The sequence below is a fragment of the Dromaius novaehollandiae genome, chromosome 1, assembly GCF_036370855.1.
Source record: "Dromaius novaehollandiae isolate bDroNov1 chromosome 1, bDroNov1.hap1, whole genome shotgun sequence".
NCBI classification, from domain to species: domain Eukaryota; kingdom Metazoa; phylum Chordata; class Aves; order Casuariiformes; family Dromaiidae; genus Dromaius; species Dromaius novaehollandiae.
The window spans coordinates 7,421,833-7,449,065 of NC_088098.1; the positions used below are offsets into that span (position 1 = coordinate 7,421,833).

The following is a 27,233-nucleotide window of genomic DNA, read 5'->3' on the forward strand; positions in this document are numbered from 1 at the left end:
TGATTCTGAAAAGCAATAGATGTGGTAAACTATAGGGGCGTTTTTTCCCCTTTGTGTTGTTGCAATGAATTTCAAGAATGGAGGCATCTTGTAAGTTGCTGGGGAGCCTCTGTAACCTTATTTATACCATATATTTAGCAAAAAGTAAGACACATTTAAAGTACTCAGTCTGATTTTTTTTTAACATGCAGGACTTGAGGGAGCAGTTTTAAATGTGTTTCACAATGGATAACGTATGTTTCAAACAAAAGAAACATCTTGTTCCAAAAAATTCTGTCGCGTGTATTGGAAATAGCAAGTATTAGTATAACTTTGGGAATAGGATATGGTAGTGAGAAGGCAGAACCTGTTCCCTCTGGGCAGATGATATAGTTGTTTGTGGCTATACAAAAATTGAGTCCAAGGAAAATATCCACAGTAATAAAAAGTTAGCAATGATAATCACTCAAATGAATTGGAGTGGTTATTTCTATTTTCTAACTTTTCCTGCTCTCAAGATCTCTACTTGTGTTGGGATGTCAGTCAAATGGTTTCCCTTCTCTGCTTTCCTCGAATAAGTGCCACAGGACCTTGTGAGATCATGATGTCACTTCGTGGCATGGATGAAGCCAAAAAATTAAAGTAGCTAATATGTGGGTGTTTTTTAATTAACATTTTATTAGCTATACAAGGTTATTAAAATTGAAACTTTTTGTGACTTTGTAAAATGTGATGCATGTAGTTTTGCTGACAAAACAATGTTATTTTGTCAACATTACCCAAAATTTCAGTTAGAAATGTACTTCCTATTTTTAAGTAGGATGAATTCTTTCTCTCCAGAATGAAATACAAAATTTAACTTTGGGCCAGACTGTATGTTTTTGTTTTGGTTGGGGAGAGGGAGAATGGAGAACAATGAATGAGCTCAGAGCTCAGCAAGAAATCTGGTCTATGTTGAAGCAGATGAAAAAATTACAAAATCTCTTAGTTATTCAAGTAGCTTCATTTCTGTTTGATATTCGGATATGGTTCCTTAGGCAAGGATTTTATTTCAATAAAGGGGCAATTTTGTTTATATTTTGTTTAGAAGCATACAGAAATACTCCATATTAAAATAAATAAACCTCTGGAAGTGCCTATTTCTTTAAATAGCTCTAAAGGTGACCTGGGATGCTTGCTCAGCCTTATGTTTAGAAGTCTCAAAGTTACATAAATCCCATCCTAAGTGTTAGCAAAGAGCAAACAGTTCATCAGTCCTTATTGTTTTTTACACAGTGCACACCTTTGGTGTAGAGTTGCCTCCAAGGCAATGCCCCAAATGGCATGATGGAAGTTAGCTTGAACCTGATGGCTGTGCTGGACCCCGCTGATGTCCTGCAGACACTGCAGTATTTTTGCATAGTCCTCCCCTGCAGTCAGGGCTCTGAATGCTCTTATTAGTTTGAGGGCAGCTCTAGACCTAAACTATTTCTCTACATTCATGATATACTGTGCTGCTGCTAATAGATATTCTGGAGTTTTTGGCATGTAAGGTGTCCATTGCAGAAGTAATGGCGCTGAACTGGGAGTCAGATTAGCTCTTTCACAGCCACAGGAAATAAGCTCAGCTGAATCTGGGGTGGCTTCATGAAGAACCATCCAAGTGTCCATGCAGAGTGTTCTCCAGTTCTTCTAGTTCCAGACACTTATTGATGAGATGATGTAGTTTCCTTTGTGCGGCTTCAACTTGAGTCAGGGAAGGAGAGCAGTTTTTAGCTCTGACTGTGCAGTTTCAAGGGAGCCGTACTATTCCTGAACTTCATCTAGTCCTAGAAACTGCATGTTGGCCAATAGTTCATGTCTAGCAGGATTGTCCCTGTGTCTGTGGCATTGCTAACTTGCAACTTGGAGAGTCCAACCAACTTTTGTGAAGTTGGTTGTATTTTAAATATTTCACATAGAGCTTTGGTCTTCCATAACTAGAGGAGGAACTCTGAACCTTTTTGGTGTGAACAGTGGTGATGATACTGTCTGTGGTTTGCTTTGTGTGTGTAAAAGTGGGGATGATGAAATAGCAGAAGGGAGAGCTGTCTGCCTTGCTGGAGCTGTTGCACATTGTGTCAAGTGGAACCTTTGGAGGGACAGAACCTGAGCCTTCCTTGAGGGCCTTGGAGCATGCTGGAAAGGGTGGAAAACCCTGAACTTCTAGGTCTCAAGGGCAGGCTGAGAGCAGGGAGGGCCAGCTGCTCCTGAGGGCAGGCAAGCTGGGAGCCAAGGGTGACCCCAGCGCAGGCAGTGCCCTCACTGACAAGTGCAGTACCACAAGGACTGGGTGCTAGTAATGGGTCCATCAACAGTCCCAGACATGGCAAGTCATGAACCAGGCCCGGGGTCCATCCAGAGAGCCCGATCAGGAGCAACAGGAGACAGGGCCAGAGACGGAGCTGGAGACAAGGCTACAACATATGTCAGAGGGGTCCATCCAAGAGACAGGTACCTACAGGACAGGGCCAAGGTCCATCCAGGAGGCAGCGACAGATGGGGCTGGAGACAGGTGCATCTACAATACAGCTCTGGCAGGGGCTGATGGCCCTAGGCTGAGCTGAAATCTTTTTTCTTTCTCTTTGGAATTTTTTTGAATTTTTTAAGGACACAGAGAGAACCATGTATGTTTTATGGCAACCAAGGAAGGCCCTGGAAAGCCCTCCCCATGATGGTAGAGTGGGCAGGAAGAGCTTAATTTACAACCCTTTTATTTCAGTTCTGCTCCATTCTGAGTTTTCTTTATTTAATAACTTAATTGCTCTATTTTATAAGCTTTTAAAACCTAGCTCTAAGTACTCCTTGTGTTTTGAGGTAGTCACCTTCAGAAAAGGAAGATCCATCTTGAAGTTGTGGTTGATTTGGGATCCCAAGCGTGGTAACATCTTTGAACTGTAGTTATAGCATTGTGATAATCTCCAGCTGGTCAAGGTTGACTGTAAAGCATTGGTTGTTGCTAGAAGCGTCACCGCAGCGTGTGTGAGCTAAGTGGTCTATGTTACAACTGTGCTGTAGACACTGCGGTGTCGAGATAATACAAACACCAATAGATTTAGCTTTCCGTAGACAAGTATTAATGGCTTTGCTGAGGTGTTTTTTTTCTGTATGCCAAAGCACACTTCAAGGTGGGCAGACATACATTGTGATCGCTTAACATCTGGAATTCTGGGTGTGAGCTTCTGAGGACATCATCTCCTCTGACTTCTGTCATGCAGATATTCCCTGTTGGAACTAAGCTTGGCATGTAGCCACCCGAGACCTCTGTTTGGGGCCTTACCCAGGTTACCCCTGTCCTAAGAAAAGGCTCCTTTGTTTCTTAAATTGGGAAACCGACAGTTAAAAAGAAAAGGCATGCAAAGGATTTCGGTTGTGGTTTAGAATGACTCAACATCAATTCCTGTTCTTTGTTAGCTGGGTAATCTGTGCAAACCATGCCAAGACCACTGGCCATCTGAAACACAGATTGTTTCAGAAACTTGTGTGAGAAGCCAGCTTTTCTGAGTTGTGAAGCGTGAGGGCCACTTAAATGAAATGGCAGTGTTACAGCAGGCCCCAATCACCTGGTTTTAGGTAAGTGACAATGTAGCGAGGTTCATACAATGAACGTGCGTCTTTATTCTCTCCGAGTTTGGACAGAAATGCTTGATTTTCCCTAGCAACCCTTACAGAAAAGGGGGAGAATGTCTCTTTGTAAGCGATTTATAAAGACGTCCTTCAAGACTGAGTGGAGAGAGGCATGTTCTGCTGGGGAATTGGCAGTTTTTCTGATATTTACCACATTCAGCTATTGTTCTTGCTCTTGTGTTGTTTCATGCTAAAGTGATCCTTCCTGCCCTATTCTCTCTCCTAATGCCTTGCAGTTCATTATATCAGAATAAATATTCAGCATTTAGAAAGCAATTTTAATATACTCTTTCCTGAACAGAAAAGTACATGGCTATTGACTTCAGAGGAAAAAAAAATTCACTTGGGCGTGCAATGAGACTTTATTCTGTGAAAAATGGCAGGGTTTTACTGACAATTTGAAGAGCTTTTGTCAACACATTAGTGATTAAAGCACTAAAAGTGATTTCAGATGTAAAAGCTAACAGAAATTTCCATTCGCTTGGTCAAGGCAATTTAATAAAATGTATTCAAACGAGCCCCTTTTACCAAGCCCCAGAGCCTGCCAAGTTGCATTTTGAAAGGCGAATGAGTTCACCTTGGCTGATAAGACCCTTTATGGCTGTTTGAGATCGGCTTTTGCTAACCATGTTTGACTGCTCGATGGGAGGCTTGAGAAGGAAAAGTTTGTTGCAGGATGCCAAGCTCGGAAGCAGGTTTCATTTCCCCTGGCGCGGTTGTTCTGAACCGCCACGGTGCTGCAACCGCATTCAAAGAAACGGGGAGCAGACAGCAAATAAATTATGTAAGCACCTCTTAAATAATTAGTGACTGTTTCTTGCACTGCTCCGTGATAGTTTAGACAGGTCTTACACTTCAGGAAAATAAAGAAGGGAGTTAATACTTCGGAGGTATTTCTCTTCCCTTTTGTTTAGGAGTTTGTGGGATCGATCTTGCGCTGTAGGTAGCAGCAGGGGAGGTAGGTGCTGGGAGCCCTGGCGTGGGGCAAAGTGAAGCGGAGGAGAAGGAGAGTTGGTGACTCAACTCTGTTGGATCTTGTGCAGAATTCAAGGGGTTTGGGGCTTCGTTTTGTTTTGTTTTTTTGAGTCGCTGATAGATACCACCTTCTGAGGCCAACCTCTGAGTCAGGCTTTCTCATTGACAGGACCTGCAATGTCCGTTTTAAAGGTTACATGCTGAAGTATGCACAGGATTCATGTCTGTTTTCTCCTTGTTAAATGACTCAGGCATTTGAGCTATTCTTCTGCAGGTGCAGGAGAAAAAAATGAAAAACTTTCTTTTTTTCCTCGAGAATGCACACCCTAGACCACACTTCAGTGCTCCACAGCTTTCAGACCATTCGATTTGGGAGGTTCAGGAACAACTTTCCTATAGCAATGGGAGTGTGTGAAAAACGTGAGTGGTTTCCAAATGGATTTTATAGGGTCATATGTTTGTTTTGGGGGGGATTAGATATAGGAATGCAGATGGACATTTTCAGTCCAGTTTTTTGAGTGGTTTGGGGGAATTTTGCTCTGTATTGAAAGACTGAGTCCAATGACATTGCCATTGTATTCCTGGTTGGTGGGATACAAAATCATACTTATGTGAATGCATGACTGTGTCACCTTAACTTCTTCTAAGGCTGTTGGATCGCACAAGTCTGTTTCCATTAAGTATTTAAACATGTCTAAGAGTCAGCGCTGCGGCGCATGCCTGGTTGGCGTGGTCCCCAAGTCATCCCTATCATTCATTTCCTCCAAAACTGCATTACTCGAACGCATGCTTGCCTAAGCCACTAGTGCCTATTTTCTTTGCTTGTAGTCTTAAAACTTAATGTTTGTTTATAATATTAAGGGAAAATTTTACTTAAAACAAAATGGCTTTTTTGCAAGAATTACTGCTTTCTCCATTTTTTCCCCCAAATGAAACTCACAAATGAAAAGGAGTTATACTTAATCATTCTTTTCACCACTGAGAAGCAAATGAAAAGCAATGCATGGAAAAATGTGAAAAAAGATAAACCAGGAAAAATCTAGATGAAGAATAAACAGGCATTCCCACAAAGAAAAACAAGTATATACTTTTAAATGAAACTTTTTATTTTTAAAAATTATAGTGAGAGTTAGTCTACAGTTTTCCAGCCTATTTGCAAAATCTTGTGAACGTTTGTTTATAAATTTAGTATCAGTTGATGCAGATATACAACAAACAGGTTTTCATAATGGCTTTCACAGTCACAAATGAAATTTAAAGAATTAGGCAAAGCATTTCACTTCAAAGAATAAAACATGAACACCTGTCAAATGCCCATATTTTAGTGGTTGTCCCTTAGGCGATCAGCATGAATATTGGCCGATGATGGGAAAACCTGGTAGTTTTGCCAAGTTTGATGGTCACTGCAATTTAGATGCTTCTCTGAAATTCTCTAATTCAACTGTTGGAGCTATAAAACTGATTTCAAATCCTGCCTGGCTACTGCAACTGTAAGGCTCTTATCTACAATGGTCGCACTATCATAAAGATTGGTAGTCAATTTAACTTAAAATCCAACTTCTGACTGCACAAATTGTAGGGAGTATTACAAGAAAAAATGTAAGAAATTCTGTATTGTCAGTTGTAGGCTAATTTTCTTTTATTTATAATTTCATTGATTAGTAGCTGGCCTCAGAAGCAATAAGATTTGTGGGTCATGGCTTTTCTTCTAATAGGCTGTAATTCTACTATTATCCTATTTCTTCAGAATAAATGAATACAGGATGCACTAGATATAAACTTCTTGTGTGTCAGTTTTGAAAGCTAAACACCTCCAAAATGTCCAGATTATCATCTGAGTTCGTTAGAAACAGTGTGTTCTTTTGTAGGTGGTTTGTTTCTTGTTTTTTGGGTTTTTTTTGCCCGTGATGCACTGAATTTTAAAAATAATTTTCTCTGTATCTATAATTAAAACATATTCCAATTAGTCAGTTTCTTGTGTAAAGGAATCACGGTATCCCTGGGGGAAAGAAAAAAAACCCCACACTTCAGTGTTGTGAAAATCAGAAGTGATGAAAACCTGTGCTAACTTGGGAGAGACATGCCTGATGCAGTTTATCAGATATAGCTGTCGTTGTTCGAAATCTGTGTTAAAGCTCCACCAGCCCTGAGCGTCGGAGGCAGGGTTTAGCGAGCCCCTTTAAGGCCCCCGCAGCGCTCGCCCCGGGAACCTGGCGGGGCTGGTCGGCTCGCGCTGGTCGGCAGCGGCTCGGTTCCCCGCGCTGGAGCCCGGCCAGCGCATTAGTGCTGGACCTGTTCCTGCGTGTGCCTGGAATCACTTCCCGGGAGACGGCATGGCCCCATCAGGCAGCGTTTCGGAGAGGCACTGCACTTGAGTAAACTCAGGCCATCTGTTGGTTGCATAAATTAGTCTTCCCCATTTGCCCATCTAACCATAAGGTACCCATTTTTTTTTCTTTTGCCAAATAACATATTTTTTCTTTATCCAGTTCTAGCAGGACACACAAATGCATTTTTTTTCCTATTTTTCCTATTTTATTTGTTGTGCTGTGTGCATTTCATTATTGCTGTTTTGTTTAACAAAACATCTCCTTTATATAAGCATCCCCACCAAAGATAATTTTTATTCATGATGCAGACACTATTACAGTTTCTTTTCTTTCTCCTGTCCTGTCCTATCCTGTCCTCTCCCCTTCTCTGCCTTTTTCTTTGTCTCCCTCTGTCTTTCTCTTTGTCTTTCTCTGTTTCATTTTGGTTTTTTTTTCTTCTCTATCTTTTTTCTTGTATTTCTCTTTTTCCTCTTCTCTCCTCATGAACACTAATATGGATATGAATAAATAGATAGGGAACTTAATTGATCCCGTCAGCGTAACTTCATTGATTTTACTTCAAATGGTATGTTGTTCAGCATTCAAGGAAGAATTAAAATCAGCAGTAACTATCTGATTTCAACTTCAGTTGTTTTAAAGGATCTTTGTTTTACATTGCCTTTAGCACTTTATGGCAATCAGATTCCTTGAGCATTCAGAAATTGAATACTTAGTCACCAAAATCAGTCAATTTTGAAGATTTCTTGTATGTTTTTTTAGTGCCACCTTCTACCTGTCAAACAAAAGATGAAGTATGTCTTTCACAAGGCACATTTGGGCTTTTTAACAGATTAGTCTTTCTGAAGATCACCAGTAAGAATTGAGGATTTATTGAAGTCTGTTCTGTCAAGCCACTTTGCTTCTTTTGAATGTCTGCTGCTATTTTGAATTATTTCCTTTTTTTCCTCTTGCAGATCTATTTGAAAAATAGAGATTTGTATACTGTAGAAGCCAACAATCCTCGTCAGCTAGTGGAAATAGCAGCCAGAGACATTGAAAAACTGCTGAGTAACAGATCTAAAGCCTTGGTGGTAAGTACTAGTTGGTTAGGTTTTCTATTTCTCATTCTTTTTAATCCTTTATGTATTACTGAAGCATGTTTTTATTGTTATTTTTGCTGCCTTTGCACTTACGGGCGGCATCAGCCTGATGTGTACAGGACATGACATGTGGAACGATGGCTTGTGACTTCATGGTAGAAAAGGAACTCATTAGTTAGCTGGCGTAGGGCAGATGCTTATAACCGTGATGGACAGATTAGGAACCAAGGCCAAGTAACAAATGAAGGCATAAATAGATGGAAAAATATTCCTCTGTGACATACATGAATGTTTATGGCCTGAAGATCACTGTGCTTTGCAAACAGTAATAATCTTGGGGAAAAAAGGCATGGAGCTTTTTAAAAGGTGGTTTAAACATAATGGTATCTTTGAGGTTAATTTTGGTATTAATGCTGAACAGATCTGTTGATATTTAGTCTCTTTGTCTTCTCAGTTCCCCAGTCTTTCATGGTGGTAGCGGTTAATTCTTCTTCAACAAATGTAGCCATGTGTGAAACACATGATTCATTTCCATAGCTATTCTATTTCTGACTTGCTAATTTAATCTGTATTTCAATCATGTTTTGTATCAGCAAAATTAATCCTGAACTACTGGTGCGAAGACTGTGCTGCATTGAAATCTCATGATTCCTTATGCTTTAAATAACAAGTAGCTACTCTTTCAAAGTGCTTCTGCCAAAGCCTTGCAGATCTATCAGCTAAGATGCCAAACCTGGATAACTGATCCTTATAGCTCCTACTCACAAAATCTTGCATCATTTCAGAGTTTAGGGTGTATGTTAGAAGATACTGACCAAACATGCTTAAGGTATTCGGGATGAATTTGTAATCATGCCTTTTATAGAGTCAGAGCTGTTAGCAATAGGCTTAAAGGACCAAATAGTAGACTGGGATTGCTTGGGGAAATACCTATCTACTTTGGTTTGAAGATGAGTTTGGATGTGTCATTTAAAGCAAAAGAGAGAAGGAGGAGGGATTAACTCACCTAACATGTAGTGCTAGATGTTAAAACTCAGCTGGTTACCCTAAGCTCCTTAATGTTCAGTGGAGCAAAATAGGCACTTCTCATGCAGAACGCACCTGACCTGTTCTAAATAAGACTTTAAAATGGGGTGAACTGCAGCCCAGAAGTACTAATTTCTCTCTTTGATTATTAGAGGAGCCCAAGTGCAGATGTCCATACTGTAGGTGTCTCAGGTTAGGGGAGATGGGTTCCTCCCAAGCAATCCTGTCAGTGCAGTTTCACCCTGCTGAAGTACCAGTCTGGGAGTGAAATTGCTGCTCCATGCTCTGCTGAGGACTGGCCTTCTTAACGCTTAGGACAGAAATGAGAAAGGTCATTTGCTTAGTGAGGTGTCTGTGTGCAGGTACCACCGGAGATGCCCATTTTCTTGCTTTTTGTGCTTAGCACGAGGAATGTTAGTTCACTCTTCCAGTTCCCATAGCTTCCCTGACGTGATGTAAATTGATGTTATTTGCAAAAAAGCTTCTCTGTGTGTGTAAAAAATAGTAATAAATGGGTGTAAAACAAGTTCTCATTTTGTTTTTTTGTAATAACTCAGTGGGTGTGTGTTTACATAGCACTCTGAACTTTTTATTATTCATGCAAAGCGTGATAAATGACTTATAGTCCTTTGTGAATATATCGGTCCAGTTTTCCCCTTTAAAAAAAAAAATACAAAACAACTTTTTGGTCTGCAGAACTTCTCAGATAATTTTAAATGGTCAAGTCAATACTTTCCAAAGGCAAATAAAAAGTCTTCCAAGTATATTAGTGGTTAAAGACATGACTTTAAAACCAATTTGATTATTTGGGGGGATGTGACTCATGACATCTTTAATGGTTGAGGTTGGCATTATTGCCAATGCTGCAGTGTATGTACAATGATCATGGTTTTTAGCTGTGTGCCGTAATTTCAGGATGCGTACAATGATCCTGTGCATTTCAGCCAGACTTCTTCATGGCATTAGTGTCAATCTTGCCACTTCATGCAGGCTGAAATTCATCCAGTGCAGATGGAAATAATTGGTCTTGGTCCCTCCTTTCACACAGTTGAATTTAACTTGCTAAAGGACAAATTCGCTGCAGGACAACTTTTTGGCAATGGTCAGTTATAGCTGCTTCCTAAGAAAACTTCCTTTTGTATCAAAAGCCAGACCTAGCATAATCCATACATCCAAAATTGTAAAACTGGCTCAATGTTGATTAAGCTTTTTAGTATTATTTTCAATATTTTATTTACCTTTTGGTTTCGGATTCAGACATTTTTAGCTGCCATTACGAAGGCTAGCTCTTCTGGGGAGTTCTGCTATTGTTTCTTTAAAGAATGTGTTTACCATGTATATTCATGAATGCAGGGGCTTAGCCTGATTAAAGCAACATAGGGGAGAGGAGGCCAAAATTCCCACTTAAGGGGAAAAATAGCCTTTTATTAATCTCAGTCCTACTCAGAGGTCTTTGCTGGCTCATAGTCTTCATGGTTATTAATTTTAGATCTCTTTGTGTTGGTTTCTTTTGTGCTATCACCTGACCTGAAGAGCTGTGAATGGCTCAGTTATTTGTACTGGCTTTTCTGTTTGCAGGAATCGTGGATTTATATCACAGTGATATTCAGTGACTTCTGATTTTAAACATCCCTCCAGGTCACTTTATGCATTTGTGACACTCACTTGTTATCCAGAAATTTTTTTTTTTTTTTCCCAATGACTACCCTTATGTTTGGATTTTATAAATAATTCAGCTTCACTACCTAATGTTTATCTGAAATATAAGTCTTGTTAAATCTCCTGGGTCACATTTTCTCTGAAGTCAGGAGTGGAGCTGAATAGGACTGATACTAATCACTGCACTTAGGGTTTTACCATTGGGGCTAATATGACTCCAAGTGTTAATTAAGACCTGAATGCTGAAGAGAGGATGATTCAAGAGGAGAATAAATCCTCCAGTAATGCCACGAGGAAGGTGCCAGCGAATGACATCAGCAGTCTCGTTGTTCAGACAGTAGTGAACCCCAGGGACACTGCTGATTTTCCCTAGGCATGCCATGCAAACAATGTTGTGGCAAGGTTACAATAAGCAAATATTAGTGGTGACTTTTCTAACAATATATTGGCTCCCCTTGAGCTGCAAGAGCACCTTTAAATGAAAAATAACTCTTGCATAGCAGAATTATTTGTGTTTCTGTGCACCTTTGTGCTAGAAAAACTATGTAAATATGACTTAGAGGTAATAATATTTCATGGTTCTGTGCATTACACATGAAAGGCTCAGGGCTTCCAAGGTAACTTGGAAGACCTATGTGATTTCATTTCTGAAATATAATAATGCATGTGTGGAAATATTATACTGAAAATCTGGACAGAGGTGACTTTTCCCACTGTAAGGAAAGAAATTATATTGTTATTTTTCCATGCATGGGCATTTATGCTTGGAAGCGGCTTAAAAATGGCTTCATGCATAGCTGAGGAAGGACAAAAGGGAAAGCCCTAATCTGAAGTCGAAGTCGGAGGGACTTCATAGATAGCAAGTACTGGAAAATGTTATCGATAGAAGAAAAGGTTAGGATGGAAAGAAGAGGGGGACTTTTCTAGGGATGTGCTATGGTGGAAGAGTGTAGCTTTGGTAGTGAGGAGTTAGACGAGCAACAGCCTTATATATTCAAGGATGTCCAAGGAAGTGTCGTGGCAGAGCTGGTTGTTGAAAGGGTGTACGTTTCTTTTTTGCATTACTCTTGTTTCATGTTGCGTATTTGCCTGGGCTAACCCCTACTGAACACACAGTGTGATGACATTTGCATATGCAAATGTGCAAGTTCATATTATGTCTCTATGTATCCAGCTGAAAGGGAGTGTACAGACTGTCTGTGCCAGCGGTGAGACCCACATTAGCAGGTTTATAACGGCAGAAGGGTGGGGATTTCATTGAACAGGTATCTTGTAGCAACTAAGGGCAAAAAGTTGTTCTCAGACATTTTTCAGGTGCACAAGCTTCCCCAGGGTATCACCAAAGACTCCGCCTAGTCCGTTGGGCAGTTTGGCACCTAAATTGCTACGTTTCATTGAAGTGGTCCTTTTAAAGTTCCTACCCCACACATGATTGCAGTAGCTTTCATGGAGATATGTAGATCACGCTAGTAAATCATGATCTTTGAGTTCAGCTGGAACGTAAGTAATTTAAACAAAACCTTTTCTATACACAAGAAAGTGAAGGCATGTGTACTTCAAAATTACTGATATTTATTTCATTAGTATTATTAGAAATACTGGACATGGTACATGACAGTAATGTATTCATAGATTGTGATTTGAGGAATTACAAATATTTTCCCTCTGGCTATATATGTATAAAAAAGCCTTTTTAACTCATTAATCTATGAGATAGGCTCACGATATATTTATTAATCATGCAAAATATTACAGAAAGCTGAAGATTTGCAAAGATCCTAAGTTTTGCTTTCATACTTTAAAATTTTAAATATTACATTGATTGTATTTTTTAGAAAAGCAAAATTTAAATGGCCAATGTTTTCCAAAGGGTTGTTTTGGAGTTTTATTTTCCTTTTATCCTTTGTGTTGTGAGGGAAGTGAAGAAAGACTTATCCTAATGTAGTATTAGATCCAATGCCACATCCTAAACGTAGAGGTGCAGCTTTTTTCCTCTTCTACAGTGTGAAGTCATTAGTTTTGCAATCCTTAGCCTTTTTCTGCCCATCTGATCATTAAGTAAGAGGGAGAATCATTAATCTTCTACCTCAGGAAAATCTGCATTTTTGCCTTCTTGCTCATTTTTGTCAATATATTTAAATGAAGGAGAGTAAGCAATTTGGGATCTTTTGCTTAACAAAAAATAAAAGTTAAGAGAGAAAATGAAGAATAAAGAACACAGTCTTTTCAATAATGAACAGTCTTCGTAAGCACAGTCTGCAGAGAATTTTGGACGAAACTGTATCATTAACATCTCGCCTTGGATAAGTTTCCTTTCCATAATTCCACATTATTTACCTTTTCACTACTTATTTGTATGATACTTCGAGATGAATCCTTCTTGTTCTTCTTTCGAAATTCAGATGTACTCTTATTCCCCTGCAAATCCTCTTTTCCACAGAAAAAATACCTCTTTGCAGAAAACCTCAGGGTCAAATCCTTGTTGTCAACACTATAATCTATGGTCAGAGTGCATTTATTAATAATTTTTTGTTCCATTGCTGCCCACAGTCTAAGGGAAAAGCATAATCACATGTGTAAGATAGAAAATACTCAAATTCATTAAAATACATTTTGCTGGAGGATGAGAGAAATTCGTATTTTAACTATCGTATTCTTGCTTGATTTTTTTTTTGTTTTGTTGTGGGATTATTTGTTTTTACTTTTAGCTTTTAAAGTCTTACTTTAAGGTCATTGAGGGAAACATACAAGTTTTACTAAAAAGTCAATACTCTCCGGAGTGTTGGACTTGGGCTACATGCACACCATGCAGGAGTTAGGTGCAATTTTGCACCTCGTTGTCTAGATTTCTTCAGACCTCTCAATTGGAGACCTGGACATCATATCTTCATTGCAGCCTTTAAGCCTTGGCTTCTTTTGCAAACTGAGGCAACTGAGTTTCCATGGAAACTGAGGCACAGATTGTGTGCTAGGAGACAGATTCCCCATATATGATGTTGGGCAATGTCCAAGCTATACAACTCTGCCTGAGAACGAGGCGCTCGGGATGTTTATCTTCTTCCTAGTTCAGATGCAGTTTCAACACAGCTGTGCAACTGTGTGCAGATCCCTTCGTATTTCCCTGACCATCTGAAAGGTGGCTTCAGTGTTTCAAATCAAAATCAAAACCAATTTCAGTATAAAAAGAAGCATCAGGCAAATCGTGATAAATTTGCTTTTTTTTTTTTTTTTCTTGAGATCTTCAAGTGTTCTTACCCTTTTTGACTCGCTTGCCACTTACAGGCGGCGTTAGACAACTGGACTGGAAAAGACTGGAGAAGTTCAGAGAAGGAGAACAGCTGGAATCGTGGTTAGTCTTGCAGGAAGCACCACTTTTGCACATTTTGTTAGTATGGTTTGTTTGTTGGCACATGAGAGGCAGCCCATCATAAGGAAGTGGGGCTTGTCTACAAAAATAATTTCAGGTGTGACTTATTAGGAAGAGGAGATACACATGGATGAAAAAGAGCAAATTGGCAAGAGTAAATTGCTGGTACAGCAGTTGCACCAAGTTTTATCTATGCATGATTATGTGCAGTGTGTACATAAACCTATACAGAGGTTTTATGTTGCATTTCACTCTGACATGCTCATTTTCCCCTCAAATTGTTAGGCCATAGCCATTTACTCTATTTTAATCTTTTTGAAATACTTTATTTTATTTTAACATTCCATTTCAAGCTGGAGGTCGAAAAGGAGTTTTAAAATCTGCTCTTAAATCTTGCGCTATATTAAAAGATACTGAAAATTTCTAGACCCAAGTGAAAATATTACACAAAGTGTGTACCAGCATCACAAAATAAATGGCTTTAACTGTGCCAAAATCCTATATTAAAAATACCATTTTTATAGCAAAATAAACATAAAATAATCTTTTGTCTGCATAAGGACTGCAAGATCATGCATGCTATATGTCTGTATATGACAGTATGTCTTGGTTCTTTACGTTTTTCCATTATGTATTTGGTGGAATTTTACAGAGTTAGGACTCTAGCTCTATTTATGTATTTGCTTTTTATATCTCCATCAATTCTCTATATGCTGAGTAATTCACTGAGGTGGAAAATTTCTACATTTTATTTATGGATGCTGCATGTGAATCTTGAGAATAGACATTCTTGTCTCTTTTCTGCAGCATTATATTTAGATTTCAGTCCATAACTAGAATTAGTAAGCCTAAGGTAATCCAAGTAATAGAAATAGCTAATTTGGATGTGATAAAAACTTTGCAAGTATGTTTACAACTGATACTACACCTTTTTTTTTTTTTTTTTTTTTTTAAAGACTGGCTTAATTGGAAAGTTTTCACATTAGGAAGAAGGTTTTACATATGCTTCTTTAGGCTATAATACCAAGTCAGTCAGCGTGTATGAACTTTGCTTAAATCTCCAGATGTAAATGCAGTCTATTTTGAAAGTCAGTAGTAGTTGCTGAAGCAAATGTGTTTTGGAGTGACAGCTAGTGAGATGTGACACTTACGAAGTCAAACATTTGTCAACTTGTCCACATGTCAGCTGTTGGAATTTGTTTTTACTTGTCTTGCCTTCAGTCTTATTTTATTAACCAAAGTCCAGGTTGTATCCATGCTGCATTATGCCTCAGAGGATAAAGTCACAGAGCTCGCACAGCTTGCAAAACATCACAAAGTCTAGAAAAATAAATCAGAGGTTTTGCAGTGAAAGTTCTTGGCCTGTGTCTGTGTTTTTTTTCTGTGGTTTTCTTGATTTGGCTTCTGCACTTTTCGCATTCTTGTTGACACATACGGAGAGGGTCATCCCTCCCACTTCCCTTATCTTCGTAGATAGCCGTGAGTCACCAGCGTGGTTCCCCTGGACCCGAATGGGAGATAGTGCTGAAGTGGCATCTAGTCCGCTAGCTTAGAGAGGCACCTGCTGCCTCTCCGTCCTGCTAGTGCAGCGCATTGCAGTTGGAGTTGGTAAATGTGGCTGAGATGATGGAAGCTAAAAAGAGCCAGAGGAAAATAGTCTTGTTGGGTGATCAGCTTCACAGTTTAACTTCTCTTTCTCCTTACATGGTGGACTGTCACTGATGTCACAGCTTCTGTGTTGCCTTAGCATTTGGTATGTAGAGAAATCAGGAACACTGAGAGCTGTAGCAGTTCCTTTCTATCCATTTCTATTTATTCATTTGAAAAAAAATTCCCTGACAAAATAGACTTGCATGGCTAATTTTCCAGAGGGGGTGCGTGTGTTTAACTCCCTCTTGGAGATAGTTTGTGTGTTTGTTACAAGCTCGTTCCTTTGCCTAAGACTATGAATGCTCAGATCCCATTTCTGAAAGATGTTCTGCAGGTGCATCGCCTCATCACAGTGAGCATTATCCTAAGCCAGTGGGATGTGCTAGCAGCTGTGAAAGGTGGAATGCTGCTCCAAAGACCTCTTTCTGCTTGCTTTGGTTATGACTTATTTTTTCAGCTGTAGAAGTTAGGATTTAAAAGAAAACAATCTGACCCAAACTGCAACTGTTGCTCTTCTTGGATTTGTCCCAGATTTTGTCTCCAGGGCTTTGCTACCTTCCTTACCTGAGGCTTTCCCTCAGGCAGCTTCTGCTCCTGCAGTTATTTTTGTTTTCCTTGTATGTCCCTCTGCCTGATAGTTGAGAGAACTATTTTTTTTCCCTTGATCTGAGGACATCCACTCTGAACCTCTTCCCAAGGAGCAAGAAACATGTTCACACATTCATAGGTGTTGGACTATTTTCCACCATGGCTAGTTGAAAATTTTATAAAAGTATGATTATCCATGGTAAAATGCATAGTTGTCAAAATTCAAATATTTCATACAAGTAGTTTAAGTTGCTCAGATTTATCTGGTTTAATGTAAGGTTGCCTGTCCCAGCAGGCTTAAGAAGAATGTAAGAGTTTACATACAACACATTGTGAGTGTTGGCTTCTGTACCCCAGTGCTATTTGGCTGGCCCTCCCAAGGCTCCTAATCTTTCCTTCAGCCACCCAGTTCACTGTGTAAATCACAGCAAAACTAAATTTTGTAATTTTAAAATCCTCTGTGAAATGAAAAATTTATTTTCTGAGAGCTCTGTTAAACATTACACTGAAGGACCAAGTCTGAGCGGTGACTTCAGTGGTCCAAACTTGCCTGCACAAGTTACACATGCACTGTTGTTCAGCAGCTGGATACTGTTCCAGTCCCTAAGTCTTGAGTATTTCTTTGCAAGGCCTTTTTCCCAGACCTTGGATAATTTTGTCACTTTTTTCTGAGTCTTCTCATGTCTTTCAGTGTCTTTTCTTTGAGAATGTTCATTCCTGACCATGGTTAGAATTACAGGATTTGTCTCAGTGAAATGAGGATTGAGATACCTGTTTTGTGCCTTTGGCATCTCTTCTTCCCCATTCCCCATATCAAAAGCTTATATTATACTGCTTTGCTATAGTGTCCTACTAACTCAGGTTGAATTGTTCACCTACTTCAACTTCTAAATGCTTTTCAGGGTACCTGTGTTTCAAGATAGAGCCACCGTTTTCTGAATATGTTGTGGAATCCTTATTCCTACATCTATTTCTGATGGTACATTCAACAGTGCGTTTGAGCACTGCGTTTGAGTGGGATTGTCTTAGCCTATGTGCTCTAGATTACTTTGTGTGGCCATCGTACCTTCCTTACTATTTACTGCTGTTAACTACATTGCATCAGTAAAAATTTTTATGATCATATATATATATATATATTATTATATGTATGTTTGCATACCTATAGCTATATCAGGTTTTATATTCACTTCCAAATTTTTGATAATGCTGAATAGCCTGGAGCCTACTATACTTGCTGAATACTGCTGGGCATATCACTGGATAGTAATTTCCTGTTTACTATTTTATGTGATTTGTCTGTTAACTACTTATTTATGCTTTTGATGTGTTTTTTTTATTGGTAATGTGCAGTGCTAAGTATTTCAATAGTACATCATATACTAAGTCAAACATCCTACAGTAGGTTGTGGCAGTTAGGCAACTGTCTCTATTAACTACAACAATTGCATGGAATTAAAAATTGCTCTAAATATTTGTTGAGTACCTGCTATTGTTTGAGCTTCTTTAAGACTTCTAAAATCCAAAGACAACTTACACAGGGTTTTTCTGTCATATTCAAATAAAAAGTCAGGCTTTTGCTTATCATTTATTATCATAAGCTTATCATAAGCTTTTACTTATCATTTATTATTTTTATCTTTCCTTTTTTTTTGCTTTAATATATAAGAATAGGATATGTGTTAAGACTGCTGCTTAAAATAAATAAATAAATAAAGTCTTTTCATGGATCCCCTACAGTATCCTCTGTACCAAGAGGTACCCAGAGACCACAGGCTTAAATGACTATCTTTATTCGCCCACTATGTGAAAGATGGTATTTACTGTAGCACGTAAGTGACATCCCAAGCAGGTACAGCAGCAGGTCCTACATCTCTTATTATTTTACATAGTTTACATATGGAGGGATGGTCTGGTCTACAAATTGCAGCAAGCGTAGTCACTGTGTGTTATTACAGGAAGAGCAAAATACAGAGTTTCTGCAAAGCAGGTTTTCCCACCATAGTCCAGCTGACATGTAGTGTCTCTATAGATTTCCTTAAACAATGATGGCCTCTAGGAAATGTTGCTTTCCATACTACTACGGCCTTAATGGTTGATGTGGTAACAAAGGCCACTGGCCAAAATGTCATATCTTTGTTCTTGTAGTAGACAGAATGCATAAGTAGTATGAACACTTTTTAAAAATAGGATATACAGTCCAAATGACAAGAAGAATGAGTTTTACTTTTTTTATTCTCCTCTCCAAAGAGAATAATATAGAAATATATGACAACTCTTGTGATTTGCACCATTTTCTATTAGAATTATAGAGAGCTTTAATAAATTCTGAAAACATCTGAGTTGTAATTCAGTATCGTTTGCATTTCAGAGGGGGAATTAAAGCACAAATGAAAGTGAAAGCTAGATTATTTGCAATGCAACCGCAAAGGCTGGGTACAAAATTGTCAAGGCGTTGGGTCTCCAGGCTTAGCATGTCACTGTTCTGTGTGCCTGGCAATGCTAACTTTACTAATCAAGGTGTAGTATTGGAAACAGGAGATCTCTTGGGGCAAGGCAGAGATTTTAGCAGGGAACAGGTGTCTGACATGCCCTCTTTCTTTTTTTTTTCTTTTTTTTATAAATGCCTTTGTCACACATATCTTCCTTGCTGCTCCTCTTCTTTCCTTCTCATGCTAGTAAGTAGCTGTAAGGGAGAAATCACAGATTTATCAAGGCCCTGTTCTGCATTGAATCGATGATACTTGTTACTGTTTAAGTATATGAGAGAGCTGATGAAATTTGTACATAAAAGTGGAGCCACTGTGGTCCCCCTGTTTTACCTGGCAGGTAAAGCAGCAAGTTAGGTTTATCAATAGTTTGAAGGTCCAGAAAGAGTATTTTTCCCCTCCAGCAAAATACTAAGTTTTCAGCTTTGTATTTGGTTGAAATCACAGGGTAGTGTATAGAGTAAGAACATAAGAAATGCCGTCCTTGGTTGAAGTAGCCCCCGTAGGCGTTATTCTGTCCCCAACATTGGCAAAAGGAGAGAGTGTGCAACAGGAGCCTGCAAGTGTGGCCACTCTGCCGTTATGCTTTTATACACAATTTTCAGATTACAAATTTTAAAGAGGACATACCTGCCTATTCCCTTCAATAATTATTAATGAACTTATCCATAAATTTGCCTAGTCCCTAACCTGCTTATACTACCTCCTGTAGTAAATGATTGCAAGACCTTACTATCTCTTGGGTGAAAAAGTATTTTCTGCTGTTGGCTCTAGACTGATCTCTGACTAGTTTCAGTGAATGCTCCATAGTCTAGTATTGCCAGATTTGGTATATAAAGTTTTGGCATTCACTTTATTCATTCCCATGATGATTTTGTAAACCTCAACCATATCTGCTGTCAACCTTTTCCTCTTACAAAAAAAAAAAAAAAAAAAAAAAAAAAGTTCTAGCTTTCCTAGTCTCTTTGTAAGGCTGAGTAACTGATACATGACAGCTACCTCCATCCCATTAATTGTTTTATGAAGGTGATTGGATTAGGTGTAGTACAGCAGGTTCTTCTAGCTTGTCTTGGCTATGTTAATAGAATTTGAGTTTTGTAAAGTCTATGAACAGTTGGGCAAATTTCATTTTAATACCACTGCCTCATGTTGGCGACTCAGCAGTTTTGTCTGAAATAAGAAAATATTCACATAGAAAAGCATAAATACTTGTGAATGATGCAATAGTATCTGTTATCTTTATTATGTCTTGTCTTCTTCTCTTTAGAATCAGATTTCTTTGTTATCGTGTCTGTTCCAGTGTTATTTACATTTTCAAAAAGTATTTTCCTATTCCAAAATAAAATAAATTTATATCTAAATAAATGCTATCCAAAACAAAATGTTTTAATTATATTTTGTGTTTTTTTTTTTACTTTGGAGGGAAAGTGTAGTTAAATCTGTTTTTCCTAATGAGAAATCGAAACATTTTGCTAGAGTGAAACTATCCATTTTCTCCAGATGTTTTTTCATTTTTTTCCTGGTCAAATATTTAGTACGACTGAGCTGAATTCAGTCAATTGTCATTGTGAAACCAGAGTGGGATTAAACTAACAAATGTATTATCATTAAAAAAAAGTCCGAGTTTTGACTGATGAAATACGTACATGTAACAGACTAACTTTCAACTTCAGCAGAAAGCTTCTTGCAGTAGGAACCTATTAATTTGCCATAAGGGTATCAGAATCTGATTGCAAGCCCCTTGCAAAGCCTTGTTCTTTGCATATCTAAAAGAAAAAACCCAACACTTTTGGACTGGATGCTGGGCATGTAATTAGAAAATACAACATTCAACCATGGGTAGTTGAATAGTCTTTCCTTTCAAACAATCTTTGTAATTTTTTTCCTTCAGTTTAGGAAATCTTTTCTGAGTGTTTACAGCCATCCAGAACATGCTTATAATGCTTATTATATAGCTGCAGTATCCTTAAGTGCCCTGCAGGAAAGGGTAAAGCTGGGGCTTCGGTAGTGTAACAAACTCTTCCCTGGAACATTGGAGTTTTTCCTGGAGCATTTTGGTAGCCTGGTCTGTGTCAGTTTTCAGGCATGCTGTTAACTGGAAGCCCCAGGAAAGAGGGCAGGTACATCTGGAGCTCTTCCAAGTAAGCTTTAAAGGAATCAGATCACTGCAGCTTGAATCCTTGGGAAACAGCTTGCATGAAGAAGAAATGCCTAATTTCTATCGTCCTCAAAGCATGAAGCAGACCCAAGTAGCACATTCCCCTGGCGTCTTTCTTTGATGGGTTCCTCTCACTCGTCAGTTTTGAGCTGTCCACCGGCTACCTTGCTCATGCCTTTTGGGCTTTCTTTGGGAATTTCCGTGGTACAACACTCCTTAGGGGCAGCTTCTGTCAGCTTTTTTGCAACATTGACTTTTGATGTACTTGTTAGCACACAAGACAAAATTCCCCAGAAACCCAGCCATTTCCTTGCACCATAAGTGTCAGTGGAAAGGCTTAGAAAGCAGGATATGCTGAAAAAGAGCAACATAATGAACTGTTTTGTGCTATTTCCTGAAGGTATAAATTATAGTGTCCTGACTCCTCCTCAGAAGGGCTGGAAATGACGACCACTGGATGCAATGCATCTCACTCCAGTGACTCGGAGCCATGGGAAGCCACTTGGCCCTTCATCTTCTGTGCTTCAGCCATCATCATTGCTCCCTCCTCCAGCCACGACAGCCCTGGGCAGGGTGGCAGCTCCCCAGTTTGCAGGTCCTATTCCAGCTGCAGTGAATGTCTGGCAGCTCCCAGTGCATCTTGCTCTGTATTCATTTACAAGCCACGAAGTCATGGTAAAACACTTGACGCACACTAGCTGGTAGGAAATGAGTAAATAGAAAAAATATATTCAATCTCGTTGTAACAGCTGGGCTTATGAGTAGGAGAGGAGAAAAAGGAAGACGAAGAATGTGTTGAGACTGACACCAATAGGAAAAATCAGGTTCTGCATTTTAGAAGACACCAAAACAAAGAAACAAAGAGCCCAAAAAATCTTAATAATCACAGCTATTCCAAAACAAAGCAACACCACAGAGCAGGAGATTGTTTTGGCTGAATAAATCAAATTATAATTTTACAGCAGTACTTCAGGGCACTCCCTGACCTGGTATAAATCTGCATTACTTCACTTGTATTTCGTTAAGCCTAGAACCAAAAGGGCATAGCATTTGTACAGCTAGATAAAAGACAAGTATGCCTGATTTTAACACCTGACTATCATGGTGGAATCAGAAACGCAGAGTGACCTAGGTAGTGCGCGGTCTGGACGTGAGGCGTGCACCTCCGGAGGACCCGCTTCCCACAGAATGACCTACACAGATGTATCTGAAATCCTCTGTCTGGGTCACTGATGTTTGGATCAATAAGGGTGACACCTTAATTTCATTGGGATCAGAGTCTGGCTGGAATTTTCCAGTTATAATTGGTAGTTAGAGATATTTTAATATTTTTAAAGTTTTTTTTATGTGATTGAGAGAAGATTACATATTTGAAATGTATGTCCAAGAAATTAGGGAACTGGGATCAAAGCTATCTTAAGTCTAAGAGGGTTTATCTCTGTCTCCCACATCTCAAAAGAGTTTCCTGATTACTGGTTACAAGATAGACTGAACAGAAAGACAGTATTCTTCCTCAGTTATTCTTCCATCCTACCAGTGCTTAGGCACTGTGCTAGGAAGGGAGGATTCATGAAACTAGACAAGAGCATGACAAAACAAAACCACCATCAAATAAAATCACCATCAGTAGAAGATGTACAGCACTCGTTCCCAAGGGAGGCATATGAATCCACCATAATGGCTTGAATCTTAGGTTTTATAATATTCAGCTAGATGAAGGTGAAAACCTTTCCCATTAGACTATATGTAAAGTTAACACCATCATTGTCACCTTTATTCTGCAGAACATTTAAGATAAAAGGCAGCTGGTCAAAACATGTACTAGACAGGGTACCTCTGACTCAAGCACTCTAGATGCATCTTTGGATGTTGAATAGCTGCTTCTGCAGTTCTGGAAATGCCCCAAAGCCAGACGTACAGTCACCTGGAGAAATCGCTGGTTAAAAAAGGAGATCTCTGAATTTCAGCTGTCAGCAGAGTCAGGCTGCCAGGGAGTAAGATTTTTTTTTTTCTGTTTGGCAGTTTTTGACTACATTGTTCTGTGTCTTGTTTTAGGGTCTTAATTTCATTTTTTTTTTTTATTTTACTTTTGGGCCTTTATAAATTGTGCCTTTGGTACCTTCCAGGCTGTATTTATGAAATTCTGGGCTAACATTTTGCATAGACAAAACCAGTCAGTTTCTCTCCTGGGTAGAAGAACATGGTCTTTGTCAAATAAAATCACCATCAGAAGATGTAGAGCACGTGCTCCCAAGGTGGGCATGTGGATCCACCAGAATGCTTCAGCAGTTTGCACTGGATTGCAAATGCCAGAGAAAATCAGTTTCATTTAATACTTATAGTAATTTTCAGAATTGTTAAAGAAAAAAAAATGGCAAGTGGTCTCACAAATAAAAGTAATTTAGAAGCCACTGTTACAGATGAGTGCAGAATATAACACAGTCAGACAATGGCAGCGGTCATGATGTCTATTTTAGATATAAGAAAATACAGTTTATATTATAAGATGTTTTCCTTTAATGGTCTGTGCCCTCCATCTCTCTCCCTCCCCCCCCTCCCCCCCAAAAAAAAGATTTCTAGTGTTTTGGGTTTTTTTTTTCAGGCATGCAGCCTAGCCATACATCTAAGTTGGAAGAAATTCATTATGGGAGTTTCTAACAGTGCCTTACCTATGTTTAGTTAAGAGTGACATCATTAGCCTGTTTCAAATTTTTCATTTTTTCATAAGAAGAGAAGTTCTGCCGGTCTTAAGGTTCAGTATATCCTGAGACAGAGATTGCTTTTTTGCAATGGCCTTTTTTTATAGAATGGTTTAGGGATTAAATGCATTTTGAATTCAGCATTTCATATTAAAACTTCAATCACCTGCCACTTGATTATAATTAAAAATGCCCCTAGGCAATAAATTTTGTTCTATGTAAATATGACAGGCATAATTATGGCAAACTTAATTGTTCATATATTCCTAGTTTTTATGTGATGATAAGTTGAATATTAAAATAAGTGAAGAAGTAATTACATTTCCCCCCCCTTTCAAATAATGAAACAAAACAACAAAGTTGGTACTTTTCCTTGATCTTGGGTCCATAATACAATCTCCTGATTCAATAAATTCTGAAATTAATTTCATACCAAAAATACAAAGTTGCTAATTTGCATCCTGTTGAATTACTAAAGAGGAAAAAGTGGCTGTGGTTGGAGGGGATGGCAGGGAGGATTCGAACATGCCGAGGGAACTGTGTTCTCCATCTCATTCCTAACACGGTCACTGCGGTGTTCAGGGGAGCAGAGGAACTACGTTTCCCCCTAGATCCCTGCATTGCCATCTTCTTTACATCCAGCTCTGACGTTGCTAAGGAATAATGCTTATTTTTTCTTTAAGTGCAGTTAACAAACCTGTAATTCATCAGTGGTTATGTTTTGAGAGGAAAACCTGGCATGTTTCTGTGGTGTGATCTGTTACAGATCTCAGCAGGTTCATTAGGAAGGAGATTTTTTTTTTCCCCCCAAGGAGCTAGCAAGGAACGCTTGCCAAAAGCAGAAAGATCAATGAAGATGCTTTAGGTCTTGCCCTGCTGTACAGAAAAACCTTACATAACCCTTCAGATTCAATTTTTGCTTGCACACTGGCTACGGCCAGGCTTCTTCTCCTTTGCTCTTTATGCCTTCCCCAAGTTGGTCTGTGTTACAGCAGCAGTGACTCATTAATGCTCAGTCCAGTGTAAAGTACTAAACAGACAGGCTCTGCTGCTAAATTCAGTAGCTATTCCCCAAATACCTTGTCTGAGTCAGAGCACTGTGGAGCGATAATTTTGTTTCTGCTGGCTCTGTTTGGGAGGATGGCGCAGGAGTGGGAGGCTGTAAGGCTCTTGTTGCTGAGCAGGCAGTGAGCAATCCCCCTTGACGTTTGTTTTGGCTTTTTTTCTTTTTTTAAGGGTTTGCATGTATTTTGGATTTGTCCATATGTATTTATGTTTAAACAGGTCTTTAAAAACATTAATGTGCATGAACAGAAAGTGTTAGCGGAGCATGTTTATCTGTTCTCAAGGTGATAAAAGCAGACTGAATTGAAGTCCTAGGGGTGAATATTTTCAGGTAGATTTCAGGCAGAATCAGTCTTTAGAAACACAGAAGATATTGCTGTGTGCAGCCCATGCGGGCCCACCAAGCGCTTACTCAGCATGTCGAAACTGTGCTCATCCACGGCTTTAGCAGCATTACCAGCCAGACTTTCCATGCGGTCAGCAGAGAAGTCCTTCTCCACCTTCCAACTTTTCATTAGTTGATTTTTCTTTTTTATATACATATCTATACATTGTAATGGGTTATAGGAGAAGTAACCATCAAAGAGCACCTTCACCCACTTCCAACTTTTCATGAGTTGATTTTTCTTTTTTATATACATATATATACTGTGTAATGGACTGTATACCAGAAGAAACCATTGAAGAGCATCTTGAGGACATTACATGAACCATGGAGGCGAGTCAAAGGACTAGCCCATGACATTCTGCAATTCTAGAAGTTTCTCCTCAAATGATACATTTTGTGGGCTTCAGCTGCCCCTGTAAGAAGATGACAGTATATCTAAATTTGTTCCTGTCTTCTTATTGGTTCCAAAACTCTGAAAATACTATGTGTAAATGAAAGTACACAGTAGTAACTTCAAAGTTAAGACTATGATCTGAAAAAGTTTTATTGAGAATATATTTCTGTTTTTTTCTCCACCAATAGAAATCCAGTTGATGTAATTTAAGCCTCAATTACCCTTTTACGTATTCTTTCTTTTTTTTCGGTATCGTCTCTCTGTAAACTATGCACAGCAACCTTAACACTAATTTTTGGTATGTGTCTTATTTTTAGGATATCGTTTTCTAAAACAAGTGCTTACCACAGCCAGCCTTTGTGGTTACTAAGAGAATATGGTAAAGAACTGAACACAGAGGGATGAAAGCAAGGAAAAAAAAATATTACACTGTACAAACTATGGTGTAGGATAACTATAATCATGTGCCATTGTGGTTGGGGGAGTGGAGCATAGTACTGTCATAAGGTGCTTTAACTTTTTGGTTTTATGGTTTTAAACTTTTAATGAAGCATGTTATGTTTTTAACAGTTCTAGCATTTCATCAAAGTGCTTTCTGTATATGCAGTAGCTTCGCTTAAGATGCATATTTGCATAGATAATCATTGCTGTATTGTGGGCAAAGTTTATGGCTGCAAGCTATGTCCCTGATTTTGTGCAGAATTAAGCATGGATTTAGCATGTAAATACTATCACTGACTTCTTTTTTTCTTGAGTCAAAGACTATAGTATGATATGTAACTAATGTAAACTATTTAAAAATACTGTAATAGGGAATATAATAATAAACATCACATAAAATTTGAATAGAGTTATATTCAGGCAGTGAAAAGAATCACAAAGTCACAGAGTGGTTGAGGTTGGAAGGTACCTCTACAGATCATCTAGTCCAACCCCCCTGCTCCCCTGCAAGATAAGATATGTTGTCTGGTTTAACCTAGATTTTGAACTTCCACTAGTTTCTCACTGAAATATCATATTAAATGAGCACAATGTTTGAAATTGTGTGTACGTCTGCCTGAAATTTTAGTGTTTCCTGTTTCTGAGTGTTTTGTGTATCACCCTTTTTAGCCATGGTTGTGAAATTTAGGTTGAGCTACTGCAAAAACTCTTCATTTAATTGGCCCCCATTGATAAGAGTTTAAGGATTTGATCTTTCAAACTCAGTGATCCTGAAAGCAGGTGGGAATGCATTGCATGAAAATTCCTATATAAATATTAGTGCTATTTGCTCTATGACAACAGTGTGCCTGGTTCGTTGCAGTTGCACTGTGCCTAGCGTACAGCAGGCCGGATAATCTGGATAGTTTGCCAGGCCCTTGAACAAGTCCAGCCTGAAGTGGTGAGGGAGTACTTTCAGGACATGGAGGTGACATGTCCTTGCTGTAGCAGATGTTAGGCTTTTTACAGTGATACTAAAGGAGTTCACATGGGATGGAACTAGCACTATTCCGGTTCAGGTTCAGACACATTTGGCAAAACTGAATTAGTGGTTCAGAATTGCGTTTATATATATATATAAAACATATATATATATATGTATGCATATGTATATGTATATATGTACAACATAATCTTTGCAACAGTTTTGAGCTTTGGAGGTTTGAATAAGTTGCTATAAATTGTTCATCGATTTGTTTTCTCCTACCCTTAGCCACATAATAACACAACACATCACAGTGCTTTTCTTTGCCTTTTATTTT

The 27,233-nt window shown here is 38.8% G+C and overlaps 1 protein-coding gene across 2 annotated transcripts in view; it reads left to right on the forward strand.

Annotated features, from left to right (window-relative positions):
* CACNA2D1 (calcium voltage-gated channel auxiliary subunit alpha2delta 1) overlaps positions 1-27,233 on the forward strand; it is a 413,553-nt gene that overhangs the window by 67,417 nt on the left and 318,903 nt on the right. For both annotated transcript variants that reach the window (XM_064504936.1, XM_064504943.1), the window contains exon 3: positions 7,883-7,999. In XM_064504936.1, coding sequence (XP_064361006.1) covers positions 7,883-7,999 — 117 coding nt within the window. The remainder of the gene's footprint in view (positions 1-7,882; positions 8,000-27,233) is intronic.